At 32.1% G+C, this 27,671-nt stretch overlaps 3 protein-coding genes across 9 annotated transcripts; 1 reads left to right on the forward strand and 2 right to left on the reverse strand.

Moving 5' to 3' along the window:
- Positions 1-99: 99 nt before the first annotated feature.
- On the reverse strand, positions 100-3,844 carry LOC113848292. Its single transcript, XM_027477747.1, has 8 exons — positions 3,641-3,844; positions 3,338-3,509; positions 3,117-3,212; positions 2,325-3,014; positions 1,795-2,158; positions 1,036-1,117; positions 543-786; positions 100-152 (listed from the first exon to the last, which is right to left on the reverse strand). Exons 1-7 carry the CDS (start codon positions 3,842-3,844, stop codon positions 580-582), a joined length of 1,815 nt encoding a protein of 604 aa, XP_027333548.1. The 3' UTR covers positions 100-152; positions 543-579.
- A 2,583-nt stretch (positions 3,845-6,427) lies between these two features.
- Positions 6,428-17,934, reverse strand: LOC113846547 (trimethylguanosine synthase). Of its 6 annotated transcripts, XM_027474954.1 has the most exons (13): positions 17,675-17,915; positions 17,548-17,584; positions 17,410-17,455; positions 17,219-17,313; positions 15,178-15,634; positions 14,586-15,060; positions 13,820-13,998; positions 13,264-13,495; positions 12,467-12,602; positions 10,702-10,796; positions 10,440-10,563; positions 6,896-7,016; positions 6,797-6,861 (listed from the first exon to the last, which is right to left on the reverse strand). In XM_027474954.1, exons 1-12 carry the CDS (start codon positions 17,755-17,757, stop codon positions 6,939-6,941), a joined length of 2,037 nt encoding a protein of 678 aa, XP_027330755.1. In that variant the 5' UTR covers positions 17,758-17,915; the 3' UTR covers positions 6,797-6,861; positions 6,896-6,938. The 6 variants fall into 6 exon arrangements, with proteins under 6 accessions (XP_027330751.1, XP_027330755.1, XP_027330752.1 ...); XM_027474951.1 differs by having other exon boundaries at positions 14,586-15,634; positions 17,545-17,584; positions 17,675-17,934; XM_027474952.1 differs by having other exon boundaries at positions 14,586-15,634.
- A 5,529-nt stretch (positions 17,935-23,463) lies between these two features.
- LOC113847470 (ribosome maturation protein SBDS-like) lies at positions 23,464-25,826 on the forward strand. Of its 2 annotated transcripts, none has more exons than XM_027476608.1 (5): positions 23,464-23,799; positions 23,884-24,013; positions 24,100-24,300; positions 24,406-24,573; positions 25,228-25,826. In XM_027476608.1, exons 1-5 carry the CDS (start codon positions 23,666-23,668, stop codon positions 25,672-25,674), a joined length of 1,080 nt encoding a protein of 359 aa, XP_027332409.1. In that variant the 5' UTR covers positions 23,464-23,665; the 3' UTR covers positions 25,675-25,826. The 2 variants fall into 2 exon arrangements, with proteins under 2 accessions (XP_027332409.1, XP_027332410.1); XM_027476609.1 differs by having other exon boundaries at positions 23,664-23,795; positions 25,228-25,818.
- Positions 25,827-27,671: the final 1,845 nt, after the last annotated feature.

Consider the following 27,671-nt stretch of genomic DNA (forward strand, 5'->3'; position numbering starts at 1 on the left):
TTTCATCGGATACCTTAAGAATGTGATGCAATTTCATGCATTGCAAAACCGAGATGACACCAATTTAGTGTCAACATACTAAGTTGCTCTCTCTTTTACCCACCTTTCATTCATTAACAGGCGGCATTTTGAATCCTTCTGAATGCTGAAACCTGGTAAGACATGTAACAACCTTTTATCAAAATGCATAAGAATGAAAAAGGTTATAATTACTGCAAATTTCCACCGTAAGTAGATAAAGGAATAATAAACCTGGGCCTATCAAAACTCTAGGGGAAGCTGGGGAAAGCAGGCATCTGTTTTCTTAAAATCTGTCCATACCCGAAAATGTTTCCGGCATAACTTTCATACTAAACCTTTTTCACTTAGCAGAAAAATCAGGTACATTTGACAAAGTGTACAGCTTTTTAAATTCAAAATTATGTAGACAATTGATATTGAAGTGTGTGTTGCTTTAAAGACTTCCGAAACCAAAATAATACCAAATTAATCAAAGACTTGGAAACAACTGCTCTTAGTTCAAGGACTACAGAAAAAATTACCCTGCTTCACTTGAACGGAAAAGAATGCCGGAGAAGCTTAAAAGGCATGACAGGTGAAACAACCACTTAAAGAACCCATCTGGCTGGTTCTACGAAATAATATTGCCTTGTGAGGAGTTGTAGCAACTTGATGGGCCTGGTTGGTTAAAACTGAACTTCTCATTTCCTGTGCTTTTTTCTGAGCCAATCTTAGCTTGTTCATAATCTTATCCATAGACGATGCTCGCTTCTTTTCCAACTTCATCTGAAATATCAAAATGAGATCATGATCTATTGTTGTTTCTGACCGTCATGACAACGTACACAATAACTTGTTCATCCTTTTAAGATAAGGGATATTTGATCATTGATCAGAAGAACTACTTTACTATCCAAATGGTTGTAAGAGCATGCCATTAAGCAGAAAACACTAGGAATTTTATAATAATTAATAAATATATGTAAGAGGAGTTTCTTGTCAATTTTCCTAAAAAAGAAAACACTAGGAATTAACCTCTAGTTTCCGTATTGCTGCCTCAGCTTTTGCCTTCTGCAAGTTCTCCCATGCAGTGATTCTGGCTTCCTCCCTTTTAGTCCTGGACACGTAAAAAATGCTGGAGTTTCAGAAACAATGTGAAGTTTATGCAAAGATTTCTTACAGTTAATTATGATGTTTTCTCAGGTATAAAATTGTCAAATCAAATATTTCACATTATATATTTTCTAGTTGCAATCGCATAAGAATGGTCAATTTTTGTTATATTTGGAAGGCAATAAAGAAAGGACTCCCGCTCACTTAGCATTTTAATTAAATCGTTTTTCTAGTGTGTTCTGAAAGACAAACAAGAAGAACTTAATACAGTAAGTTTTATTAAAAATCATAGAATTTAATATATAACATTAAATGCAATAATTTTAAATTAAAATATATTTTTTATTAACTTTTTATTGTATATCTTTCAACACACCTTACCGTTATTTAAATAATTCCAAGGCCAATAAGATAACTAATTTAGCAAATCCATCACCATAAATTCTACAAACTCCAATTGTTGTGGTACCCATCATGAACTATATATAATTCCTAGGTAACTTGTAGCATTTAAATAAGTGCAGGGAGAGAAAAAGGTTAACTGTAAAGGGAAAACCTCATTGATTGTTTAACAGCAAATTCTTTATATGATCAACAAGTTTCTGTTTAAAATTGTCCCGACTCATTCTTTAATTGCCAGAATAATTAAACGAAATTGATACCATACTGAAGTAGACATACTTTGAAACATTCTTTGACCTTTCAGAAACGTCCCAAGATGAAGATCGACAGCTTGTTTCTTTCTTTTTCCAGCTGTCAACATTTTCAGAGCCTCGGCCAGAGAATAGGGCTCTGTGTTTCTTCGACCACCTTGTCATGGTTACACGTTCATCTACCTGCACATCCCTGATATCCATTTTAGAGAAGGAGACACTCTGCAACTCTGTGATAGGAAGAGCAGGTGGAGTGGAAGCAGAGAAAGATGGCCTCATATTGGGAGAGGAGCATGAGCTACCCTCTGGGCTCATCTGGGTTGCCATATCCCTCCTTGAAACTCCAGGAGAGACATTAGTGCCCGCATCTTTGAAACCATCAAACTTCTCCCCTGTAAATTAGAACCAACATAAAAATTATTATATCCTAGTACTAAGTACACATACATAGACACAAAGCTGTTTCCCAAGCTCAACTTGACAGATGAATTACGTCAAAATCATATTCATAATTAAGTTTAAAAAAAAAGGGATACAATAAAAATATAATATAACAACCTTGGGCAGGCATTGATGACGGACTCTGCATCTGAGAGCATCCATGGACACTAACAGAGCGAGCCATGCAAGGATCAGTTCTGGTGGGAGGCACTCCGCAACTGCCACCAGAACTGGTTGTCAACCCATCAGCGGCTGAGATATTAACAGCAGCAGAAAATGGAGAAGCCGCCATAAAACTCCCCGAATTGCCACCATCAAACAAAGGCCCTACAGGGGAGTACATGGAATAATACGCAACAGCAGCAGCACCTGGGGGGCCAAGTGGACCACTCTTGGACTTCGGCCTCCTCTGCGGTGGCGGAAGCGAGGCCCTGCCAGTGCCATCACCAGAAACGGGACTGAGAATCCACCGCTCAGCATCTTCCCATTTGGATGGCAACGTTCTCCCATTGTTTAAAGGCAACAGAGCCGCACCAACATGTTTCCGGACAGCACCTGTATGCAAAGGAACTCGCTCTGAGCTCCAACCCTTTTGCATTGCAACACCAGCTTGAAGATAATTAGGCGTTCCAGGACTTGGGAAAGTGCCAGAGCCAGAACCAGACCTTCGTGACGAAACAGTACTCTTCTTCATTGCTGCCAATCCCAAGCGAGGCGAAGAAGCATTGTTCAGGTCTAAAGAAGCAGGCCTTCGCCGATCGTGCTTCTTGAATAAGGCCTCAGATCTTGATCTCCGATCCTGACATTCTATAACAGAAAATAAAAATAAAAATAAAAAAATAAATTATACAAAAATGCTTGAATTGAAATTTTGAAACTGTAATTTGTAGTGGTAGTTAGTAACGGTACCTTTAAGAGCTAGAGAGAAAGAGTTTCTCGCTGAATCAAATTCCAGGTGTTGATTTCCGTCTTCAGTGTCACCGTCACTGTCTTCTTCCTTTTGAACTGCGATACGGAAAGTGCATCAACAAACAACAACGCACTCACTTTTTTTTTTTACTTCTTTTCAATTATAAACGAAACTAAGCGTAAGTGCATGTTAAAGTAATAATAACGTTACACGCACACACCTTTCGCTTTCTCTCCCTTTCCAGAGAAACGAATTTGGTGCTGCTTCTTATGTACTGCATCCGCATGATGCAGTTGCAGTTGTTGCTGTTTATTCGGATCCGGATCTGGATCTGGACCGCTCCAGCTCTCGCTTGGAGCAAAATCGCCGTCGTGTTCCTGCGCTGCCAAATGCTGAAACATAACAACCAGATCCTCTCAGACTATCACCCTTTCCAGCATGTGAGAAACTCAGTTTTCATTTTCAGAATTTCAATTATTATTTCAACAGCACGTTCGAGAAGGTTAGAGAACGTTTCGCGTACCAGCGAGAGTTCGGAGGCTAACGAATCATGATCGTGTGCATCGGAAGCGAAGGAACAACGATCGACGCTTGCGGAAGCGGAAGAGAAGAGACTCAAGTTGGATTCGAGCGTGAAGATGACGGAATCAGGGCTGGTGTCGCCGCCACCTCTTCTGGAACCCGCACGCCTCCAGGATCTTCGTTCCTGAAACCCTAACTCTGGCATTCTCAACAAGCATTGAATCGCATTTGCATTTTGCAGAGAGAAAGAGAACCACACACTCTCACACACACACTCACGCAGTAAATATGGCGGGTATTACTATAAGGAAGAAAGATGCGTCGTAGCATGGATGGTGTTGTTGAATTTTACGTTTTAACACGTCATTGTCGTTTGACTCAAAGTAATATATATATTTATATATATGCTACGAAAATGAAAGCCAAAGCTAGGATAATGACTTGCTGCAACGGAATGGGATTGAGTGAGTGTGAGTCATAGTCTACTTAGTTAGACTTGTAGTCGTGTCTCGTAGACTATGCAAAGGTTCAAATATTTATTGTGAAGGTGACCTTGTGGGTGTACTTTTGAGGGGGAGCTATATTTGTCTTTGTTAATCAAGTGAGGGTTTGTGGGATTGTTTTCTTTTGATGCTCAATCATCGTAGTTATATTTGACCGTGGAATTTGACTGGGTATGAAGTTACCATGAGGTCCATCTGTGCATTAATTAAGGGGTAATTTTTGTGGGTATTATTGTCTTTTTGGTTCCACAATTAGAGGACCAATAGTGATAATCATGATTATGCCTGCTGCGGTTTACCGTTATGGGTCCAAAGGTCCTACTTGATAGCCACTATTCTTTCTTGCTTTTGGGTTAAAGTAGGATTACTTTTTAGGCTATCACGTTGTTGAACATTCTTTAAATGTAAAATTTAGCTGGGGGGACCAAATTATCCCTAGAATCATTTGTCATTACTTAAAATATTTATTCGGTGATCCATGATAATTAGAATTAACAAAATTTGAACTAAATTACTTCAGTTGATTAATTTAACGAAATCTTTCTTTCACTTTATCTATCTATTTTGTTGTGTACTTTCATCGTTTTTTGTATTGAGTTAACTATTCACCGTGCATTAATTAAATACGAGATGTTAAAAACTGTCATAATGAACTAACCTAAATGATTGTCTTCCTTATTAATAGTAGTAGTTGACTAACCTAATATTTCTCATACAATAAAAGTGATTTATCTCTAACTTTTATTTTCCTATTTTTCTTAAAAAAACCAGGGGAGGGGGGAGCTACAGGAAGCTATAGTATATTTCTAAAATGACGATTTATGTTAGTGTGCATTTATTTCTTAACTTTAGCATTTATATTCCCAAGTTTTAGCTGTATGTATTGAATTTTAAATAAATTAATAAGTTCCCTGTGTGATTGTGATGTTGCACCAAAATAGAAGTCGGCAATTATTTTCTTAAAATAAAGTTTCAAACAATTATGGTTTGTATAATTATTTTGAAAATTAAAAAATAAATGGCTTAGATAAATACATTCTACGAGCAAAAGTAGCATATAGCTATATCTAACAAAATATCTATTATATATATACATAATAAACTCACAAAATTTTAATCAAGTCCAAAAGGGATGATCTTTTTAATTTAATATTTTATATTTGCCTATTCCCTTACGATATAAAAGCGCTCAATATTGGGTACCGAAAAAGAAGCGCTCAATATTTTGCTAAAACACTTTTCCTTGGTCGTGAAACACTTTACTTTTTCCTCCACTACTAGAAACTATTTAAAAGATATAATTGTTTAAGAAAGAAAGGGCCGATTATTGCTGAAAGTGACAAAATGTGATTCAAAATATAATAATGCCGTGCGAATATGAGGTGGGTAGGGAGCATAATTTCGTATATGCTCCCTAAAATGTAATTTTGACATCTTAGTAAGAAATGACAACGAAAGGGAAAAGGAAAAAGAAAAATGTTTGTTTGAGTTGTCTCCATTGAAAACAACAGTGAGCAAGTGCCGGCCATATCTTTCGGTCCCGACAAAATTTCAATTCTTAGAATTCGTTTTCTTTACTACCATTTCAAAAAATAAAACAAAATCGTGCTTCCTATTTTTATGCAGAAAGGCTCGCGCATGTGATGCCTGACTGACATTTTTCTCAGCAAAAATTAATGCAGCTAACAGCTTGTAATATTTTAATATCTTTGGTGAAATATTTAACCTCTTTCGGAAGCAACGTAACGAGGGCGCAAATTAAGCAACCATTTGGTGATATTCAAAGGCCATAATAGAAAATGCTATTCAGCTTTACCCTTAAGCCAATGGTTTAATTAATTGTTTCCCATATAAAGAAATCGCGTTCACGCTCCCTTGGAACCAATCTGCGCGACTTGGAAACGTGGACCCGATCAGTAGCTCATATGCCATCGTGATTCCATCTTAAGGGATCTAAGCTAGAACTGCCAATGCTATTCTGGCAAATCTTCGTTCACAAACTTCCTTTAATTTTGTTTGTTTTAAAACAATAGAGAAGAGATTATTGCGATTAAATAAGTAAAAGTAAGTTGATGAATATATCAGGGAATTTAGAGCAGATTGTGTATTAGAGTTTTTGAAAGTAGCGTTACTCAATCAAGAACTGAGGCATTACTTACCCACCGTAGGACTGTCATTTATTTTACCCTGGCCCCAATAATTGCATCTATTTTGCACAACGAGTAACGCTATCTGGCAACTAGTAAGACAAAAAAAAGGCAAAATAGATAAATAATAATGGGCAAAACTATTAAAGTGGGTGAAAATTGTACGACACAATTGCAAAGATTCATAAAATGGTAATTGATTCTCATTTACAATAGACCCCTATATGTGTACTAGTGCTTGGCCTTAGATCTCAACACTCATGGATGGAAATAGCTTCAGGAACTATCCATTTGCCAGAACAAGAAGATTTGTTTTGTCACCGGCAACCCGTCTTTCAAGCTTGTGAACTAATGGGAACTATTCTCTTCTACTGGCTTATAAATGCATTTATACAATCCAAAAACCTATCCCAAAACATTTTCTCTTTATCACTAGTGCCACTTAGTTACATTGTAAAGTTGTGCATATTTAAAATGTTTAAAATATGTACACACTCCTCTTCTTTTATTAAGCTAAAATGGCTCACCAAAACAAGTATAAATACCAGCAGCGTAACTTAAAAATCACCTTAGATAGTGGGGATTTTTTGTGTGAGAGGAGGGATGATCATCCTTAATTTCACTTGTAGCAGAAGTGGGTGTGTTTAACCTAGCATCCTCCAACTGCTGTATCACTGAAATAAGCATTGATCGCCTTCAACCTTCCATTTAAATGAACTTTCTCCACCTAGAACCAATATAGTAGAAAGTCTTAATTTACCAAAGGAAAAATATATAAGAAGCCACCAAAGAATACAATGATGATATAAGAACATAACAATAAACCTCCTAGTAGATATATTATGATTCACATAAGATCAGTGGTGAAGATAACGTAGCACTAAGAACCATAGTGCACTTCGTTTCTTTTTCTCCCTTAAGTATTGATAAGTCATTTACTCATATAGTAAACTGAATGGCACATTTCATTGAGTAAATAATCTAAGATTAATGTAATTAATTGGAATACTCAATGAAAAGATGTTATTATTTGGACTGCAATGAATTGTTCAATTATTAATAATTTGTAATTAGATTTTGAAGGGTTGAGAAAAAACATTGCAATTGGATCTAAAAGAGAAGTTGAATTATTACAGGACGTATTTGTGAGTACATGCATAACTGATTGTGAGGACACGAGCTTGACAGAGCACATAAAAACAAAATTTTCTACTATAAAGGCGATGTCTTTTATACACTTTTCAAACATAGAATTTTAGATTTTTCATACATCTTTACGTAAGGATGTCTTTCGTTCCATTTTTCCTTTTCTCTTGCATGAGATTTTAATGGGAAGTAAGGATACATTCCTCCATTCTTTTTACTCTTTAATGAAACAATGATTCTTACATTTACATTTTCTTGTAATTTGCTTTCAGTTGAACATGGAATTTATTTCTACAATATATTTCAGTTTCTTCTTCTTTATTTCTGCTATGTCTTGCTAATTTTATTGGGGTTGAAAAAGGATGAACTTAATCTTTTGTTCATTACAATGAACTGAACATTGAATATAACTCAAATGAAATTTATAATCTAACGTATTTAATTTTGAACTTAATGATTCTATGCTTCTTCACACTCAGAGTTGATGAAATAAAATTTATAAATGAAAAGTTGTAATCTTTCTTGGATTTGGATTAAATCGCTCATTATAAATTATATAGGAATAGGAATATTTAATGATGTAGTATGTTGATTTCTTAACTTAATGTTGATCATCTTTTTATTTGCCTAAGGAATTAGGAATCTAAAACTAGTTTAAAACCAATCAACTAAGAAATTGGTATTAGGTACTGTGGAAATTCTAACCATTAGATTGGATTATATTATGGGTTATATATATATATATATATATATATATATTTGTATGCAATGAGAAGGGATTAAGAGATTCTGAACTCAACCCACTTCTTAATCAAATTACAACTCAATTTTCATTTCCTTATTAGTTACATTCTGCAGCTTAGCTTCATTTACAATTAATTTCTTACGCTTAACTTTTACTCTTAATGTTAATTTAATTTTCCAGCACTTTTAGCTTACCTTTACCTTCTACACAATATTTAAATTTTCTTTCAAAGTTTTACTCTATTTTTCAACACAACTAGCGATATTCTTGTAGTTTAGTAATTAACATTAATCCCAATGGACGATAAAATTTAATTGTTATTGCAAATAATTTGGTACACTTGTCAACCCGTTTATCAAGTATACATTTGTGTTTTATTTTCCTCCTATTTTACATCGTTGCCACATGCTTTAGCCCCAACTTGTTTATTAGCATAACAGCCAGCTGGGCCTGTATTTTTTGTTTTAAGTAATTTTATACAATAAAGATCTTAACAAACCAAGCAGCTGAAGATCAAATTAAACTACAAAGCTGCTTCTACAGTAACAAAATCATATAAAAACATGAAAATTCTTGGACCCAAAGAAAGGGAGGAAAACAGCACAGTTAATGAGATGGATCATGAGGATCAACTACTAACTGCATATTCACATCTTGTTCGTATCTCCTACTCTCAAGACCAATGTTGTTAAAATCGCAAGATCGTACGATTTTACGATCTGAAACCTCCCTCACAGTCTTGATCGGAACTAGGATCGGACATCAACAAGATCGGATGAGATCCTGGTCTTCTTCCTTAGGATCGTAAGATTGGTGATCCAATCCGATTATGAGGCTCGATTTTCTGGGTCAGTTTCTAGACTTGGGTTTCTGGGTCCGGTTTTTGCAACCCAGTTTTTAAAAACAGTTATAGGTAAATTTTTTCCCATTCTCAAGTTCTCTTCCGTGTGACGACACCCCATTTTCTCATCTTCTCTGTTCTGAACTGTGCGACCAGTCGACAACACTCAATCTCTCATCTTCTCTGTTTTTGAACTGCAACAACACTCAATCTCTCATCTTCTCTTTGTTTGGGTTCTGATTTTGCAACTTCTACAGTGTGGATTTCAGGCTTTCAGCTGTTTTGGTTGGTTGGTGTTTGCTGTTCTGTGCGATAATCTCTCAATCTTTCCTTTCTTCTTCCCATTGGTTTTGTGTTGGTTGATGTTTGCTGTTCTGGTTTTCTATTTTGTTTCACTGTTCTCCATGGGAGTGGCTGGTTCTACGTGTTTGATTATCCTGATTGAGGCTTGTAAAATTTATTGTAATAGATTAGTAATTATGTGTTGTATTGAATCTAAAATCTATGACTTTTAAGTTATGTTTAATTAAATTATGTGATTTAGATGTTAATTTCCTTATGTATGTTATTTTTTATGCTTATATATATATATACCAAACATATAAAACTATACTTAGACATATATATATATATATATATATATATATATATATATATGTGTCTAAGTATAGTTTTATATGTTTGGTAGAATCTTACAATCTATTTTACGAACCCACAATTTACGATTTTTTACTCCCCTCACGATCCTAAGGTAAGATCCCGATCTTGACAACATTGCTCAAGACATCCAACATACAACCTACACTTTTTTTTATTTCATTATTTTCCTAGCATCATCCTCCAAACTAAAGGTCCCCAAAACTGGGCAATTGAATACTTGAGTAAACGGAAGTCAGAGTTACCACATAATACACCTATAAAACAATTCATGACAATATATCTACTGCTCTTGTTTATTCTGTTACACCTTTTAAGCCAGTATTATTAACACTATTTTCTTTCCTTTTTATTTGTAAAAATTTGTTTTCCTAACTTCCTGTAATAAGATAGTTGATTGTACAGATTTTAAGTTTCTTGTATTTTGTTAGGACAGATTACATTTGGCTACGTATTGTAATTTTATGTAGTACAGTCAAAATGAAATAATATTCAGTTCTCTGGTATTTTCAAGTTTTTCCCCATATTTTCAAGTGAACACAACAATCTGATCAAGTTAAATACAGTTTCATCTAAATAGTTTATCAAGCAAGCAAACACAAATCACACCATTGATAATAAAATACCCTTAACCCAAGTAAGACATATTGCATCTCTTCCCCCCTCCACAGACACACTTTTTTCCCCCTAAAAACATAGGGGATATTCATAGATTACACTTCAAAATAAAGCAAATGAAATAAACAAAAAGTTGAAACTACCTCTAGTGACCATGTTGGACAAGAAGACAAACACAATTCTGCCAATTGGTTGAAGTTGATGTTTCTTGGAAGGAACATAACAACTCTGGAAGCTATCTCCTTTGCAACATTGAATAGTGTATATCTACTTAGAAGCAGCATTGAGTTAAAATGGGAGAGTAGAAGGCTATGTATCTTTATACCAAAAAACAGAGTTATATATCTAACTAGAAGATTAAAATTCAGACAAAAATCAAAGCAAAAAGACAAGCAGATAACCCACCCATCATGTGGTCTAAGCATTGTCTTCATGTCATAAGTTGTAACCTTGGCATAATCAGGTCCCCCCCATGGTGGAGATAAGAAAACAGTATCAGCCTGCAAGGCAAAATATTTTGTCATGAACTATCCCAACATGATTTGGTTAATATCTAGAACAAGCTCCTTGCAAGTAGAAATCACATACAGTTCCATCCAAACCTTGTGCATAAATTTTAATTTAATCAGAAAAGTGGGAGCAGCAAATGATTGAATCTTGGAGACCTTGACCGCTTGGTCAAAGAAGCTTAGGTACTGTATTAAATATAAACCATCCTAAAAGCTTAAGCTACAAGGAAGAAGGGCCAATAATGGTATTTGTTAACACATTTTAATTTGAACTCCTAGAAATACACAAATATTGCTCATCAGAAGGTAGGTAGCAGAAAAGCACTAGGCTACTGATAATAACATCATAACTGTATCTTCTTGCATGCTAACTAACTAGAAGGTAAGACAACATGAAACAGAATCAGCCATGGATTGAAACACATTACATGGATGTATTGGGTAGGGGAGAGATACAGACTAAAGCTTATTTGAGAAGATTGTGATAATGCTACAGATTCTACAATGTCAGAGAATAGCCCCTGGAAATTTTGTACAGACGTGATTGATGTTTTTAATAGTGCATTTTCCATAAATGCCACAGTAGTAGATATATTCTTTTTGGGTCAGGGGAGTTGAGACAGCATGTCTGAAGCCCATTTTTGTCATTAATACTACTCATCCAGAAAAATAACACTGACAGGTCATCTCAAAATAAATAAATGAAGACAAAAGGAAAATCTACCACTCTTCTTACTAATATGATTATTCAATTATTTAATATTATCAATTGTCAGCATAATAAGTGTGCATTTTATCAATACATTACTTCCAAAAGTTAAAATTTACTATTACACAATTTACAAATTTTGGCTTCTTACAATTGCATCTCAGCATTCGATTCCATATGAAATTGCAAAGGAAGCAACCTACCAAGTGCAAGCGGATAAACCATGAAATAAGGGGAAAAAGATGGCAGATATTCCATATCTTAAGGCACAAAGAAAGAGAAAAATCAGGGATAAAAAATATGGAGCACAACTTTCTTATCCACTCTCTCTTTCGTAGGTCAATAAAGGTTAATCTGCTACCACTGACATGCTCCTCCCTCTTTTCTTACATAGATTCACAGTTTTGCACCAGGGTCTTTGAATGATTTCATGTAATGTTATATCAGCCATCAAAATTACATTGATCATTCGATTTTCCAAGGAATTTTAACTTCTTGGCAGCTACTTTGTTATTCCTGGAATATTTATATGAATTACAGACATTGGAGATTTGTGTGACTTGGGCAAGCCAATGGTTTCCCTTGTTTCATACAGGTTATGACCCAAGTTCCGATCAAGAGAGAATAAACAAGGAGAACAAAGCAGTGGGCAGGGTAGAGAGGAAGATAAAATAAGTTTAGAAGGCAGGCAGAGCGTAAGTCTCACCTTGGTATTGGTAAAGTACAGCAGAGGTAAAAGAACACAATTAGACAAGTAAGAATGAAAAAAAAAAGAAAGTCCCAATTTCTACTCTTGCCTACCTTCAATTCAATATATTTGTTACTCATTTTAAAAGATCCCAAAAAGCAGCAGATAACCATAACATATCCATTATGATATGGACCTTCCCCAAGCAAAAAATAATAAAAACTACTAACAGCATCAAAGCATGTAATATGATAACTTTAGTACCTTCAGTTTTGGTGCCAAGAGGAAGAAATCACCCATTATGAAGTCAATTTGATCATCCACCCCATAAATAGCAGCATTATGCCTAGCATAATCGATCTTCAATGGATCAATATCAATTGCAATTACATGTTTGCACCTGCAGTATCAAATGATTCATTGCCAATGCCAAGCACAAAGATAAACAATCATTTTCAAAGAATAAGAAGAAGAAACTTCCCATGGAAGACACGGGTATTTGACCAAAATTACAACATTATACCAATGTAGAAGAAATTATAAATGAAAATTGTTTAATAGTGGAAGAACATTAAGGATCTGGCTTGAATCACTTAACTAGATAAAATAATAAGAGAAATGCTAGCAACACACTCTTAACTATTAACTAAAATTTATTGAAATCTATAAAAGTATGAGAGAGAAACATTAAATTAGGAGTGAAAAAGAGTGGAACCCACATAATTTTTTAAATTTTCAATATATTTTAGTCAATAATTAAGACTGTTAAAAATAATTTATTAGAGTGTTATTAGCATTCCTCAAATAACAAACATCATTATTCTTAATCTAGCTGCAATTAGCAATCAAAAGGAAATGAATATTGGCAATAGCCTACATATATATATATTTATTTATTTTTATTATTATTATTATTTTTACCCTAAAAATAGAAGTATTTTTATGAGCTTGGCAAATACAACACATCTAATAAATATTGTCCATAAAATTCACCAAAAACATAAAATAAATTTATAGACGATCAACAAAGGACTACTAAGTACCCACTACTCAGTACTCACTGTTGAGCAAATTGGATGGAATTCCCACCAACGCCAGCAAAACAGTCAATTATCACGCCACTAGCACAACGTACTGCTTGATACCGAGCAATCGCCTCTGGGGTGACGGAAAACCATCCTTCCTCATCCATTTTTACACCATCATCAAATCTAGAGAACAAAATATACCTTTGACACCAATATTTTTCAACTGTAGCAGAATACTCTTCAGGCATTTCTTGAAAGTGAAGATCTGCAAAATGAAAAATGGTTTATGTCAAATTCAAGGGCAATAATAGCTCTCAACTTTCAAAAAGGTGAACCTACTGGGCAAAATCTATATTTAGGCATTAATATGTCACATGACATTGAGAGATTATATTTTATCAATCATACAAGCATCTACCCAACATTCTAGATATTTGTCTCCAAGAACAGCAAAGCAATCACATAAGTAAATATCAAAGTGTTATATGTATTGGACTTCTAGTAGAAAGTATTGTCATAACAGTGGATCCAATTAGCTAAGGGATTTAGTAGAAGAGCAGTTACCAAGAATAAAAGTATTGGCACAAACCTTCAATTTCATTATATAATCTCCTCTGCTTTTGTCTTCTTTTCACTTTCTTTCCATTCACTTTCTTTCCATGTTTGAAAGGATCAGATTTCGTATCCAATCCAGACATATCAATTACCATTGTTTCCAAGGGTGTATGATCAACTTCTGATGCTGCTAGAATGCATCTCTCATTAGAACTGCAAAGCATATCAGTTGTTAGGAGAGGAAGTAAAAATAACAACTAGAACGGCAAAAATAAAAAATACTAATCACTTGGTTAAGCTTTTGGGAGCATTTGTTCATGACATCATATCAGAGCCTCTTTAGCCAACTGATCAGTATTGTTAGTCTTGCCATCCCTAATCTTCCAATTTAAAAAACGTAAGCTACTTTGAGTGGATCTGCGCTGCTTTATTCTAGCTTGACCATTTTCACCTTACAACTTAAACTTCTAGAAGAGCTAAACCTTGATGCTTTCGTACCTTCTAGTTGTTTTTAACATTAAAGGCTTTGTCAACTTTGCAATTTATATAATCAGTCTGGGTAAATTTTTAGTACTATTAGGCATATTTAGATGACAAAAAGTATAAGGTAGAGGTTTAGCACTAATATTTTTATTTACAAGCTGCAAACCTTGTCAAGATCAATTTGCTTTAGTTGAATGTTGCAATGTGTAAAGAATTTTTATACAGATAAGTTTTTCCAAAATGATTTGATAATAGTTTATAGAGAAGCATTTATGTCATTTATGTATGCTTGAATTAAAACTAGAAAAAAGTATTACCTACTGATATGATCCAGAGTATTTGATACTGAGTAGCACGAATCCCCATCATAGAAACTAATTTGGTCAAGACACTCATCTGAAGGATCAAGAAATTGGTCTTCGCTATGTGTAGTGATATCAAAGGCAAAATTGCCAACAGCAACTCCATTCTCAGCCAAATACTCTTCACACTGCTTTCCTTCTAAGTTCTCTTCAATCAAGGTTTCCTCAGGTGGTTTAGTGTTATTTGGTGTCCCACACTCCTCTGCTGCCTTCGGAGCTTCACTATCACCTGATTCAGGACACCCACCAATTGCTAGATGCTCCATCCCTGAGGGTGGGTCCCACGTAGAAGTCTGTGTTTTAATATTATAGAAGTATCTTCTCATATAAAAAGTATCCCAGAAGACTGCCCAATCTCCAAGTTCACCACAATTATTTGAAACATCAATTCTGTCACATCCAGTCTTTTCTGAACTCACAGGAAACGATTCTGATTTAATAGCAATTGACTGACAAGTCCCATCATCATCATAAATAGTCACATAATCTGTATCTTTGAAAATAATTGGTGACAAATCTATACATCCATTGTCGACCAAGCTTTCACCATATTCTATCCCACAGTTATTGACATCAGCACCAGTCAAATGGCTTCCAGCAGAAATTCCCGTATCTGGAGCAGGTGCATTTTTTAAATCAATACAAACATTGCTGATTAAAAAGTCAACATCCTGGACATTGTTAGTTGCTGCCTTATTTCTGTTATCATTATTTATCTCCCTGGAAACACCGGTAGCAAACCCAGTACAACATGCTGACCTATCTTCTTCACCAGGGGCAAATTGGGTCATATCAATCTCCATTGCACCATCATAGTTAGATGATTTGCTTTGGCCCAACATTGATGTACAAGGTATAGAACTGTTTGTTTTATCATGAAATATAGCAGGAGATACATTTTCCTCCCCACTCACTTCATACAGAGTTTCATCTACATGGTTATGACAAGTACGTGGATGCTTTGAACGTGAACCCTTTTTTTTGCCTTTTCCTAGTCCATTTTTCTATGACAAGATAGTCCAAAAATATAATTAATAGAACTCTTGAAAGTAATAAGCTAAAGGTGTATACAGACCAGAACATGAAACATAGAAAAGAATAAATGGTGATGCTCACACTGAAAACAGAATAGACAAAATTTGTTACGAGAAAATTAAAATCAATTTTTTTATTGGACTAGTTCAGATTGCCACTGTATCAACGACACCTGTTATTGAATTGCACTGCAAAGACAAAAGCATCAACTATACAGTATTAAAAGCACACCTCATTGTCTTCTATAGTTAGATTTGACTTCACTATCTTTTAATCAGAACTTGGGCTGACAATGAGTTGAGCCATCTTGTCAGCTGATCAAAGCTCATCTGCTGACATGTTAATAAGTTAGGTTCACAAGCTAACCACTGAATAAGTATTTTCTTTTTTTTTATGCTACGATCGAACCTTTTTTAAAATTAAATATGGTAAAAAAAAAGAGACTAATTTATTGGGTCACAATTTTAGCCTAGCTCATAGCCTAACTTGTTAAGCCTGAAGGGTTCAATTGGCATAGAATTTGAACCTGGTCAATTAAGCTCATGATCAAGCTCAAAGCTTATAGTGAGATGAGCTTGCGCCAAGAAAACATACTCACTTTCTTATCAAACATTGAGCCTAAGCTGTAATGAATTCTTATTGGGTCAAGCCAGAGCTTGAGCACCATGGATTTGACTCTTGGAAAGTAAGAGGTGCAGTTTAAAAGAAAAAATATGAAAAATTATAACTGTTGATTAGAAAATTAATAGAATGGATTTAAAAAACTTCATAAATTGATAGATATGTGTATATATTTTATGGCCCATTTGGTGGACAAAATAAGAAAATAGGATAAGATAACTTTTCCTATCATATAATATTTCTGACATTTGTTTAACTAACAGGATATGATAAGTCTATCCTATAGGCTTATCTTCTCCTTCTCTCTGGTATAAATTTTACCCTATTGGAAGGCTGGGTTAAAAATAGACAAAATAAAATAATATAACATGTCTAGTTTATTATCTTAGTAAGCATCAAACATAAAACAAAATAAAAGTCTATCATACTATTATCGGGTAAATATCTATTTTAGTCCTTAAAATTGTAAATGACAATCAATTTAATCTTTAACTTTATAAAATTCTCACTTTAGTCCTTAATATTTTAAAAAACATTCATTTTAGTTCTTCTTTACTTCATTTGTTGTTGTTGTTTTATATATAAAAACAAAACTAAAATAAATGTTGTTTTGTAAAGTCAGAGATTAAAGTGAGATTTTTATACAGTCAGAGACTAAAATAATTGACACTTACAATTTGAAGGACCAAAATAGGTATTCACTACTTTTCTATCATGTTCTTATCTAACTTTCATATTTTGTTTTTCTATCCTATCATATCCACCAAATAGATGCTTAATTGTATTACAATATCAGCTGTTGATTTTCCAAATAACAGTTGTAACTCAATACTTTTCCCTCCAAAGTGCTTTTGTTGCCTTAGGCCTTGTTTGAGAGTTTATGAAAACTTCAATTAAAGCATTGAACCAAAATAATTAATAGGTTTGCTAACCTGCTTGTTTGTATGAAATGAAAGAGGGAGCCCCAAATCATTCATCTGTTTGTTAAGTTCCAACAAATCCTCAGGCGGAATAAGTTCAATCCAATCTGCATAAAATACAAGAAAAACATTTTAAAAAAGGAATAATTAAATAAATTCTCCACACAAGAAAACCACACAATTCTAGAATGAAAAGCACTTGCCAGGAGTGAGGTTTGAGGCGTGATTGTCATCAGCTTCAGCCAATTTCTAATACACAAGAAAGCAATACCACGCATCAAAATCCAAACGCGATTATTATAAAAGTTCAGTTAATAAACAAGCACATATAAACTTACGAAGCGTTCAGCTGATGAAGAAACCTGAAAGCCATCATCCCTGTGAAAAGTGAAGTACAATAAAATAAAACCTAGTTTTGTGCGTGCAAAGCAAAACAAAGAGAAAAGAGAATAGAGAGAAAGTACTAACCAGAGGAAGACTTGCGTGACTTTGAAGTTAGAACCGAGGGCTTCGATTGCAGAGCCTTCGTAGTCGGAATCGGCGACGACCATAATATTATTATTATTATTGGTAGAAAAGGATATTGTGTAGAGTAACTTACTGAGATGCACAACGGTCTCTCACTACCAGTGTCTATGTGCAGTGTGCACGGGTTTCTCTTACAATGCAAACCATCTTATGCACTTCGCTGCACCAGTGACCGAATTTGAAAATTTTATTTGGCACATGAGGATGGACTCGTGCTTATAGGTATTTAAATCCATGAATTTTTTTAGTAATTTATATATTAGATCAGTTATTATAATGTAATATAATAATAATTTTTTAAACAAATATCCTTAATTCCTTATGTTGCAGTTAAGGTTATGTAAAAATTGTGTTTATTTCTCTTTTTAAAAACATTAAGTAATTAATGTTTTATTGAATTTAAAAAAAAAATTAGGAAGAGATATATAGATATGGTAGAGAAACTAAGAAGTTAGATAATGGATATTAGTTAAAAGTTAATTATAGAATTTAATGCATTAAAAATTATATAATAACATTAAGTGTTACAGTTTATGATAAAATTAAGTATTTATTAAAAAAACTCTTATTGTATCATAAATTTTGTCTTAAAATTTATTGACAAAATCTAAAAAAAGATAGTTTGATAAACTATATGAACTATTCTATTGAAATAAGATAAAAATATATATATATATATATATATATATATATTTATGAGAATAATCAATTTTACACAAACTTTTTTAAACGTATGCAAAATATTGTTATTTATTATTTTTTTTATTGTGAAACATTAGACACATATTAAAAAATTATAACATAAATATATTATTTATTATTAATTAAAATTTATTAAAATTTAAAAAAATTAAAATATCACTTATATTTTCATTATTTCTAATAAATTTTAATAAGTAATAGTATATTAGAAAAATATAGTGTTAACACTCTTATTCTCCCATTCTTTCTCTTCTTTTACTTTATTAAATCAAATTTATAAATAATTCTAACAAAATATAATCAACAATTATATATACAGTATATGTTCATTATATATATAATTTAATTTAAATTTTTAAATAAAAATTCTAATTTTTTTTCACTATCATATTTTGTAAGTTCACATATACTTAGTCTTCAATTTGAGCAATGACTTAGCAAATTCAAACAACCTCTTAAAAGTGTTGACAATGTGGAAGAGAGGAACAAATGTGGAGGTTAAAGCTCCAACACATTGTTCAAATTCATTGAGTTACTACTATTATTCATTGAGTCATTGCAAATAGTAGAAATACAATGTGCATCTCTTTCTCTCGACAAAAGCAACAATTTAGTGAGTTTGAGTAACATGTCATATTTATAGTTAATAATAGTATATAATTTATATATAGAAAGAAATAATAACGCAAAATTTATGGACTTTTTGACTTTTGTAGGTAAAATATTAATAGAAATTATTAAAATAATATATTTTCAAACAATTTATCATAATAAATAAAATGAGTAATAAAAATTTGGTAAAATTCTTCTTAAAATGAGTCCAACCAACTGACATTATTATATAAGGAAGTGACACATGTCACTCTTATCAAAGTGACTCAAACTGATAAGGTGTCACTTATAAGGAGTGTGTGACACGTGTTAGTTGTTTTGTTAGAAGGGCATAACTCATGGTGTGTTTAGGGATGGTCATGGGCAGGGTATTATAGTATTCATCCTCATACTTGCGTTTTAAAAAAAGACCTGTATCTAATCCCATACCTGCGTGGTTATGAACATTAATCCTTATACCCGTACCCTCTGGGTATCCGCATACCTATCTTGTACCCATTACCCGTATTTGTTTAAGCAAAATATACTTATAAAAAAAATATGTTTATATAACTTCACATAAGTAGCATAATAATATAAAAATTCAATATGTAGTTGTCGAACAAGGTATAAATATAGATAAAAAAAAATTCAAAAATGACAAGTACTAAATGTATCTTAATACAATAATTTTTTACACTAAAATTCTTAGAAACAATAAGCAAAACTAAACACATAAATTATTTATCAACGATAACCCTATCTTGTGTGAGATTCGATCGATCAGTAACGTCAGAACGACAACAAAATAGATCTGCACAATAGGTGGTCCTTTGTGGGATCACTTGGTGACCTCTTATAGCGGCATTAACAACTAACTCTAATGAATAACGTTTCATAGTTGTTAGGTTTTAATGAGACAGAGATTGAGAATGATAGTAAAGTTAGAATAGAGCAGTTCAAGTACTAACAACGAAAAATGGATACATAATTTTTTTTTTTAACTTTTGAATTTAAAATTATAAGGATAATATATATATATATATATATATATATATATATATTATACATATACATATATTAATACTAGCATTTTTAACTCATATATTATACGAAAGCATTTTGTCAAAAATACAAATTTTTTAAAAAATATTTTAATAAATTAAATATTTATAATATATATAAAATTTAAAAGATAAATAGTTACAATAAAATTTTATAACAAAGAAATATATGTGTATATAAAAAAATTATACTTTTTTTATCTGAAAAAAATTAACAAATAAAAATTAACAATAATTTTTTATATTTTATATCTTTTCAAAAAACAATTTGAACGTAAATAAATAATAAGAATAATATTATTTAAATTCAATAGATTATAGTTATGCTTGTAATGCATACGTTGCATCGAAAAATATTATTTTAAATTAAAATTAAAAATAAAATTTAAATATTATTAATAAATAGTAAGTTTACGGTAATAGTAAGTGATTGTAAAATTTATAAAATATTTACAATATATTGATTATTTATCATTCACTTTATGATTTAAATATCAATATAATTTTATTAACAAAAATATTTGTGTGAAAAATATTTTATATGTGTCATATATAAATAATATTTTTTTTAAAAGTCAATCTCATATCAATTATGTAATAATTAAATTTTATCAGCCTAATTAAACGATATAAAATAATAAATAAAATTTTTTATGAAAAATATAAACCAAAATAAATAAATAAAAGATTTTATTATTAAATATATTTTTATATTAATCTTATATATCTTCACATAAATAGTATAATAATACAAAAATTTAATACATAGTTATAGAACAAAGTTCAAGCATGCATATATATATATATATATATATATATATATATATATATATATATATATGCAGTTATGGATTGAGGTGGGTACTTAGATATCCATACCATTCCCATTAAAATTTACGTATTTTTAACTATACACAAATCCGTACTCATATAGCGGATAAATACCTTATCCATTGTGGATAAATTTTGTCGATGTCATCGGATACTTTACCCGTTGTGATCCCTAAGTATATTAAATAGAAGTTGGCTTTTTAACTTTTGTAGGAAAAAATTAATAAAAATTACTAAAATAATATAATTTTTAAATAATTTACTAGAATAGGCAAATTGAGTAATGAAAAATTGAAACAACGTCATGGAGCACATTTGTGACACTTTGCAAAACACAAGAAAAACACCTAGCTAACCGAGTGAGTTATGTCATATGAAGGTATAAGTGAGTTATTCTTGTTGGAAGGGCACCAATAGCATTGTGTCGACATGTATAAGCTACTATCTATATATGAGTTGCTCCTATTGCAAACGTGTCACTTATAGAGTATCACCACGTGTCAATTTTATAATACTTAATAGTCACTTAAATATTTTTTTATTATTAGATTTGTAATTAATTATAATATAAAAATAATTACTTTAAGTATAATTAGTTATTATTAAATTAAATATAATAACACAAATTTTAATATAATATTATCCCATTATTATGTTAATTTACATTTCATTTTAGTTAACGCAACATTAATATTAATTTTTATTTATTTAATTAAATATAATTTAGAAATTTAATTTCTTATATTCCTTCATATAATGATATTGTTTTACTAAATACAATACGATGATTAAAATATTATTGCCTCAAATATAATATTCATAGACTATAACAACATTAAAAAAATATTTTACTGATTATACATAACTTAATACACTCATTTTTACAATTTCTTATTTTACTAAATTCATTAAGTTACTTAAATTTAATATACTTATTTAAAAGAATTATACCATAGAAAAATACTGTTATACATTTTCAAAGTTATATTAACTTAACTTTTTAACTTTTGTATCCCAAAAAAATATTTTTTATTTTACCTTAATTATCTCAAATAACTACCTTAATAAAATTTTCAAATCATATTTTAAAAATAATATAAAAATAAAATTATTTATTTATTCAAATTTTATTATGCTAAATAAATTTTGTATATGTTTTTAATTATTTTAAATTTTTATTATAGCATTTCCAAACTTATACTATACCTTTTTAACTCTTTACTAACCTAACTATATATTTTCAAAATTTTTACTAAATTAACTACATAATTTTTAATCTTTACTAATTATATTATAATTAATTTTTCTATTTTAATTCAAAAATAAAACTATTACAACTAATAGAAAAGTGAATAAATCAAATTAATTTTTTAAAATATAAAATAACAAAGCAGTAAAAAATATTTAAAAAATATACCTTTACGCTTGGTCTCTCTCCCCTAAATGGCACTCCAACAAGAGCAATGACGCCTTTTCGATTATAGCCACTTCTGTGGAACATTCCTTATGCAATCATGCTTGTTGGGGGGACTTCTTTTTTTTTTTTTTTTTTTTTTTGTTGCTAGGTTTTGAAAAGTATAATATTATTTTGTTAATTTTTATTAATCTATTGCCTATAAAACTCAAAAAGCTAAGTTTGTGATTAAAGAAGCTACATATGCACTCCAACCGCCTAACTTAAGTAAAGAGAAATTGTCAATTAATAAAAAATAAAATGATAACAATAATGATTTGTATTATAAAATATATGGTTTTGAATTAGATTACACACAATATAAAAAATTAGAGTTATTAGAATAAAAATAAGAACTGAGACAAAAAAATAATATAAGTAAAAATAAAATAAATATAAAAGATATTTGATAAGTTAAAGAAATGATCGCTACAAAAGTTAAATTTTTTTATAAAATTAAGAAAAATTGATTCACTTAAAAATAAAGAATTATATATTTTTATAAAAATGTTTAATCTCAAATTACAATCAAAACTAATTAAAAATATATTTACAAAAACATATATATATATATATATATCTTATATTCATAAATTAATACAAATATAAACTAATTTTTTTTATGCTTGTAAGATAAAATCTAAATATATTAAATAAAAGTTTAAAGTAAGTTATATTTAATATTAAAATAATTAAACTAAACATAGTAATTAAATTATAATGAGACTTACTTGAATTTAAGTTATTTAAGTATATGCAATTGATTCATTTTAAATTGTTCTAACTCTAAATTAAGTTTACTTTTAAACATGATTAAAATAATTTTTAGTAGGTTTCCTTTTATTCTCTCTATATTTATTTTTGTTATTAATTTTTGAAGTTTTTCTAATATTTTAAAGCTTTTATCTTTATTGTACCTTCTTTAATTCACATCATAAAAAGGATTTAATAATATTTTTTATAATAACTCAAACTTGAATTGCAGAATAGGCAATCTAATTACTAAATGACAAAGAAGAACTCTGTTTCATTTGGTTTTTTGTAGTCAAATGTCACGTTTAAACAGCATATGCCAATTTATGTAGTTTGATTAAAAACTAGGAATGGTGCTACCATTCGCAAGCACACGGGCCTCTGCGGAAATCCTCGGACCTAGGCCACAGTCCCAAACGTCGTCGTATTTTACCCCACCGCTTCTCTTTATTTCTTCGATTCTTTTCTCCCTCGTTGATTATTCGTTCAGGTAAACCAACCCAAAAGAGAGAGAGAGAGAGAGAGAGAGAGAGAGAGATGTCGAGGACGCTGGTGCAGCCCATAGGGCAAAAGAGGTTAACGAACGTGGCAGTGGTGCGTCTGAAGAAGCACGGGATGCGCTTCGAGATCGCTTGCTACCCTAACACCGTCCTCTCATGGCGTTCCGGCGTGTAATATTTTTCTTCGCCCCTTTCTCTTTATTATCCACTCAAATCTCCAATTTTTCATTTAAATTAAAATTATAATAACAACAGGGAAAAGGACATTGATGAAGTGCTGCAGTCCCACACCGTTTACTCCAACGTCTCCAAAGGCGTTCTCGCCAAGTCCAAAGATTTAACCGCAGCTTTTGGCACCGATGACCACTCCAAAATATGCTTAGAGGTATGTAATGTAATTATGTACGCCTCACACATACCATCAAAACTTTATGATAACGTTTTTATTCTTGTTTTGGTTTGAGGGTGCAGATTTTAAAGAAAGGGGAGCTTCAGGTAGCTGGTAAAGAAAGGGAATCGATGCTATCGAATCAGTTTAGGGACATTGCGACCATAGTGATGCATAAGACTTACAATCCCGAGACTCAGCGCCCTTACACTATCAGCATGATCGAACGCCTCATGCGCGAAATCCATTTCGCCGTTGATCCTCACAGCAACTCCAAGAAGCAGGTCTCTCATTCATTTAACTGCTACAATTCAATCAATGATTGTAATGATGATGCAAATTTTCGAAGTTAGTTAGATTTGTTTTTATGTATGATCATCATGATACAGGCTTTGGAGTTAATTCAAGAGCTTCAAAAGCACTTCCCTATAAAACGGTGCCCGTTGAGAATACGAGCTACTGCTCCTGAGGATCAAGCGCCTCAGCTTTTAGAAAAGCTCAGTATGTGGGATGCCACACTTATTTCCAAAGAAGGATCTTCTGCTCAGTTATCTGTGGTAAGTTCTTGTTGCATCCCTTTTCAATTTAGCTATACTGGATATTCTGATTGCTTGTACTTGCTGTAGTATATATTTCTTGAAAGTGAAACTAAAAGTATTGCGATGCTTGCTAGTTTTAGGAGCTCCTCTTATTATCTGTGCGTGCTTGGGTAAACTGCTTTGTTAAACACTTCTTTGATACATGTTTATTGTATGGGAGTTTATTCATAAGCTTCACTTTAAAACTTAAGTGAAATAAGCTAAGAATATGTTTTTTTGAAAGGCTTCTACGTAAAGCATGTTGAAATAAGGCGAGTAGAACGTATAAGAAAGTTACAAGCCTCTTTCATAAGCTCAAATAAAGACTAGTTTTAACCAATGCAATATTAGCTTTAATTTTGGATTTCTCATCTCATCCCCCAACACAATCAAATAACCCATAAAAATTTCAAAAGGGAAGTCTATTTCTATAACTATTCCATGATTCTCCTGTTTCAAATGCTGTTACTTTATAGTCCTTGTTTATGGTTAACTATTGAAAATATAATCCTTTCCAAAAGTTGTGTGGGTTTGGTGTATCTACATAATGTGTATACGTATACGGTTAATCTTGAATCTGCTAATGTGTTGAGAGATATTGGTATTACTGTATTATCTTTGATTGGATTGCAGATTTTTGAATTGGAGCCTGGTCTATATAAGGATTGTCATGATTTTGTTATGAATAAGATGCATGGAAGATTTGAAGTTCTTGCGCACACTCTTTATGTTGAGGGGGATACCCATGTGGACCAATACAATGATTTTGAGGATATGCCTGCATTGTTGCCCAAAGAAACTCCTGATTCTGTGCTTGAATTGAATGAGAAACTTCAAAAGCAAACAATTTCATCTAGGAGTAGGCCTACTGAGGGACAACAACAAAAGCAAAACAAGTGCAACACATGTAATGTTTCTTTTGAAGACTCCAAACTGTATAGGGAACATCACAAGAGTGAGTGGCACAAGCACAATATGAAGCGTAAGACAAGGCAACTCCCACCACTTACCGAGGAAGAGTGCATGGCAGACATGGAATTGGGCGACTCAAAATCTGATTTGAAGGATTATTCATTTTAAGATGATAATCAGTGTTTTAGAGGTGTTAATTGGTAATCACATAATTGAAGTCTTGTGTGTATACTTTGGCCAGTTTTGTCAGGATTGTAAATTGTTTACATGGAAATCCTTATATTGAAACCCTCGAGCATCCACCAGCACAAATTACATTGACAAATGAATTTCGATTTTCTTTTACTCTGGCAATATCTTAATGTACAATGTATGTGAAAATAAAGATTGTAGGTTTGCTTCATCAAGATTGGCTGCAGTTTAAGGAAATGAAGCAGATTGTCTATTTGTACCGTTTATTAACTTAATTGAGTGTTCCTTATATATATATATATAAAGAACATTGAAATATAACCAAGTCACCTTGTGAGAAACATTCAGATCGTTCTAAATATCCGAAGCATTCTCGTTGAAGAGTATACTTTGTGTGATCCAGGGAAAAACTGAAATCACCATCTAGAAATATGTTTTTTTTTTTTGTCTAAGTTACTTCTTTTTTTGTCTAAGTTTCTTCTCTTTTCGTCTTATTCACTTCCTTTTTTCTTTGTGAGTTTTGCGAGTATCTCTATTCATAAGTCTGAGATCCACATCTATGAGTTGAAAGGTCCGAATGATCCACTTTGTAATCAGTTTTTAGAATCAATAAGTCTTCAAATCTTTTAGATAAAGTTGTTATATTATTCTCAAGCATCATTACTTAGATCAAAAGATATAGGAACAAGGATCGTCCCATCTAGAATCTATAACTAGTTCTTTGATATCAGTGCTTGTTTCATTGCTATTGCCCACCATCGTGTTCCGTCCATCAATTGGCGGAGCAAACATCACAGTGGTAGGTGATTACAGTGTGCTAGTCCTCTTTCACTGTCGTTGCACCCTGTGTTCCTAGTGAAAGTCGCGAATTGATTCGAAAAGGATACAAGTTTTTGTCCACGGATAGGTGATAGCAAATGCATGTGGTGGGCCCTCTCAGGTCCTGGTGAACCAAGTTTGTTGGTATTCTTGTCAGTTTTCAAATCATGTTATTTTCAATTTATTATCTATATTTGTTTTATGAAAATGACAATGAAGAGTTGGAGGACTTTGTAGATACCTTATGAAGGAGAGGACGTGTAAGACCCTTTAAAGGATCCGATGCTACTTAAGCAAGTGCATAATTGGAATTTTAAAAACCCACAATTGATGGGTTTTCTAGAAGATATGCAATAGAGTCTAAAAGTATAGATAATGTTGAACAAGTCTCTAACTATGAGAATAATGAAGAGTTGTTGAAACTTGATGGTTGTGATAACTCAAAATGGCATGGGTTTAATGAGAAGGCTGATTTGCATGCGAACATAGGACTTGTGAAGGGATAAAGTTTGATTCTAATATCACATTTAGGAATGCGCTTTTGGAGTGGACAATCAAGAGAGGTTGTGATATAATACACACTCATAATGACAGTAGCAGAGTCACTGCCATATATAAAGATATATGTGGGTGGAGACTTCACGCTTCTCCAACACAGGATAACTTATGCTTCCAAATTAAGAGTTTTAACCCAATTCATCAATGTGGAAGACATTATGAAATAAGAGGGTGACAACAAAGTGGGTTGCAACTAAGTACTTGGAAAACTTTAGGGATTCACCAAATTGAGAGGCTACTAGCTTGATCTCTGGTTTACAAAGGGACGTTTATGTCAATTTACGAAGCATATCATGCAAAAACTCCTGCTTTAAAGATCATTCAAAGTGATGAGGGAAAGCAATTTGGGAAGTTATGGATATATGTTTCAGTTGTAACTTGTAAGAGAGACTAATAAAGGTAGTACAGTAATGATAAAAGTGGAAGGGCATGAATTTCAAAGGTTGTACGTGTTTTGATGCATGCAAGAAAGGATTTTTGGCTGGGAGTAGGAAATCAATTAGGGTGGACGGGTGTCATTTAAAAAGTTTAAAGGACAATTGTTGTATGCTATTGGTAGAGATGCAAATGATAACATGTTTCCTATTGCTTGGGCG

This window comes from Abrus precatorius, unplaced genomic scaffold (genome assembly GCF_003935025.1).
Source record: "Abrus precatorius isolate BTA unplaced genomic scaffold, Abrus_2018 Scaffold8, whole genome shotgun sequence".
Taxonomy (NCBI): domain Eukaryota; kingdom Viridiplantae; phylum Streptophyta; class Magnoliopsida; order Fabales; family Fabaceae; genus Abrus; species Abrus precatorius.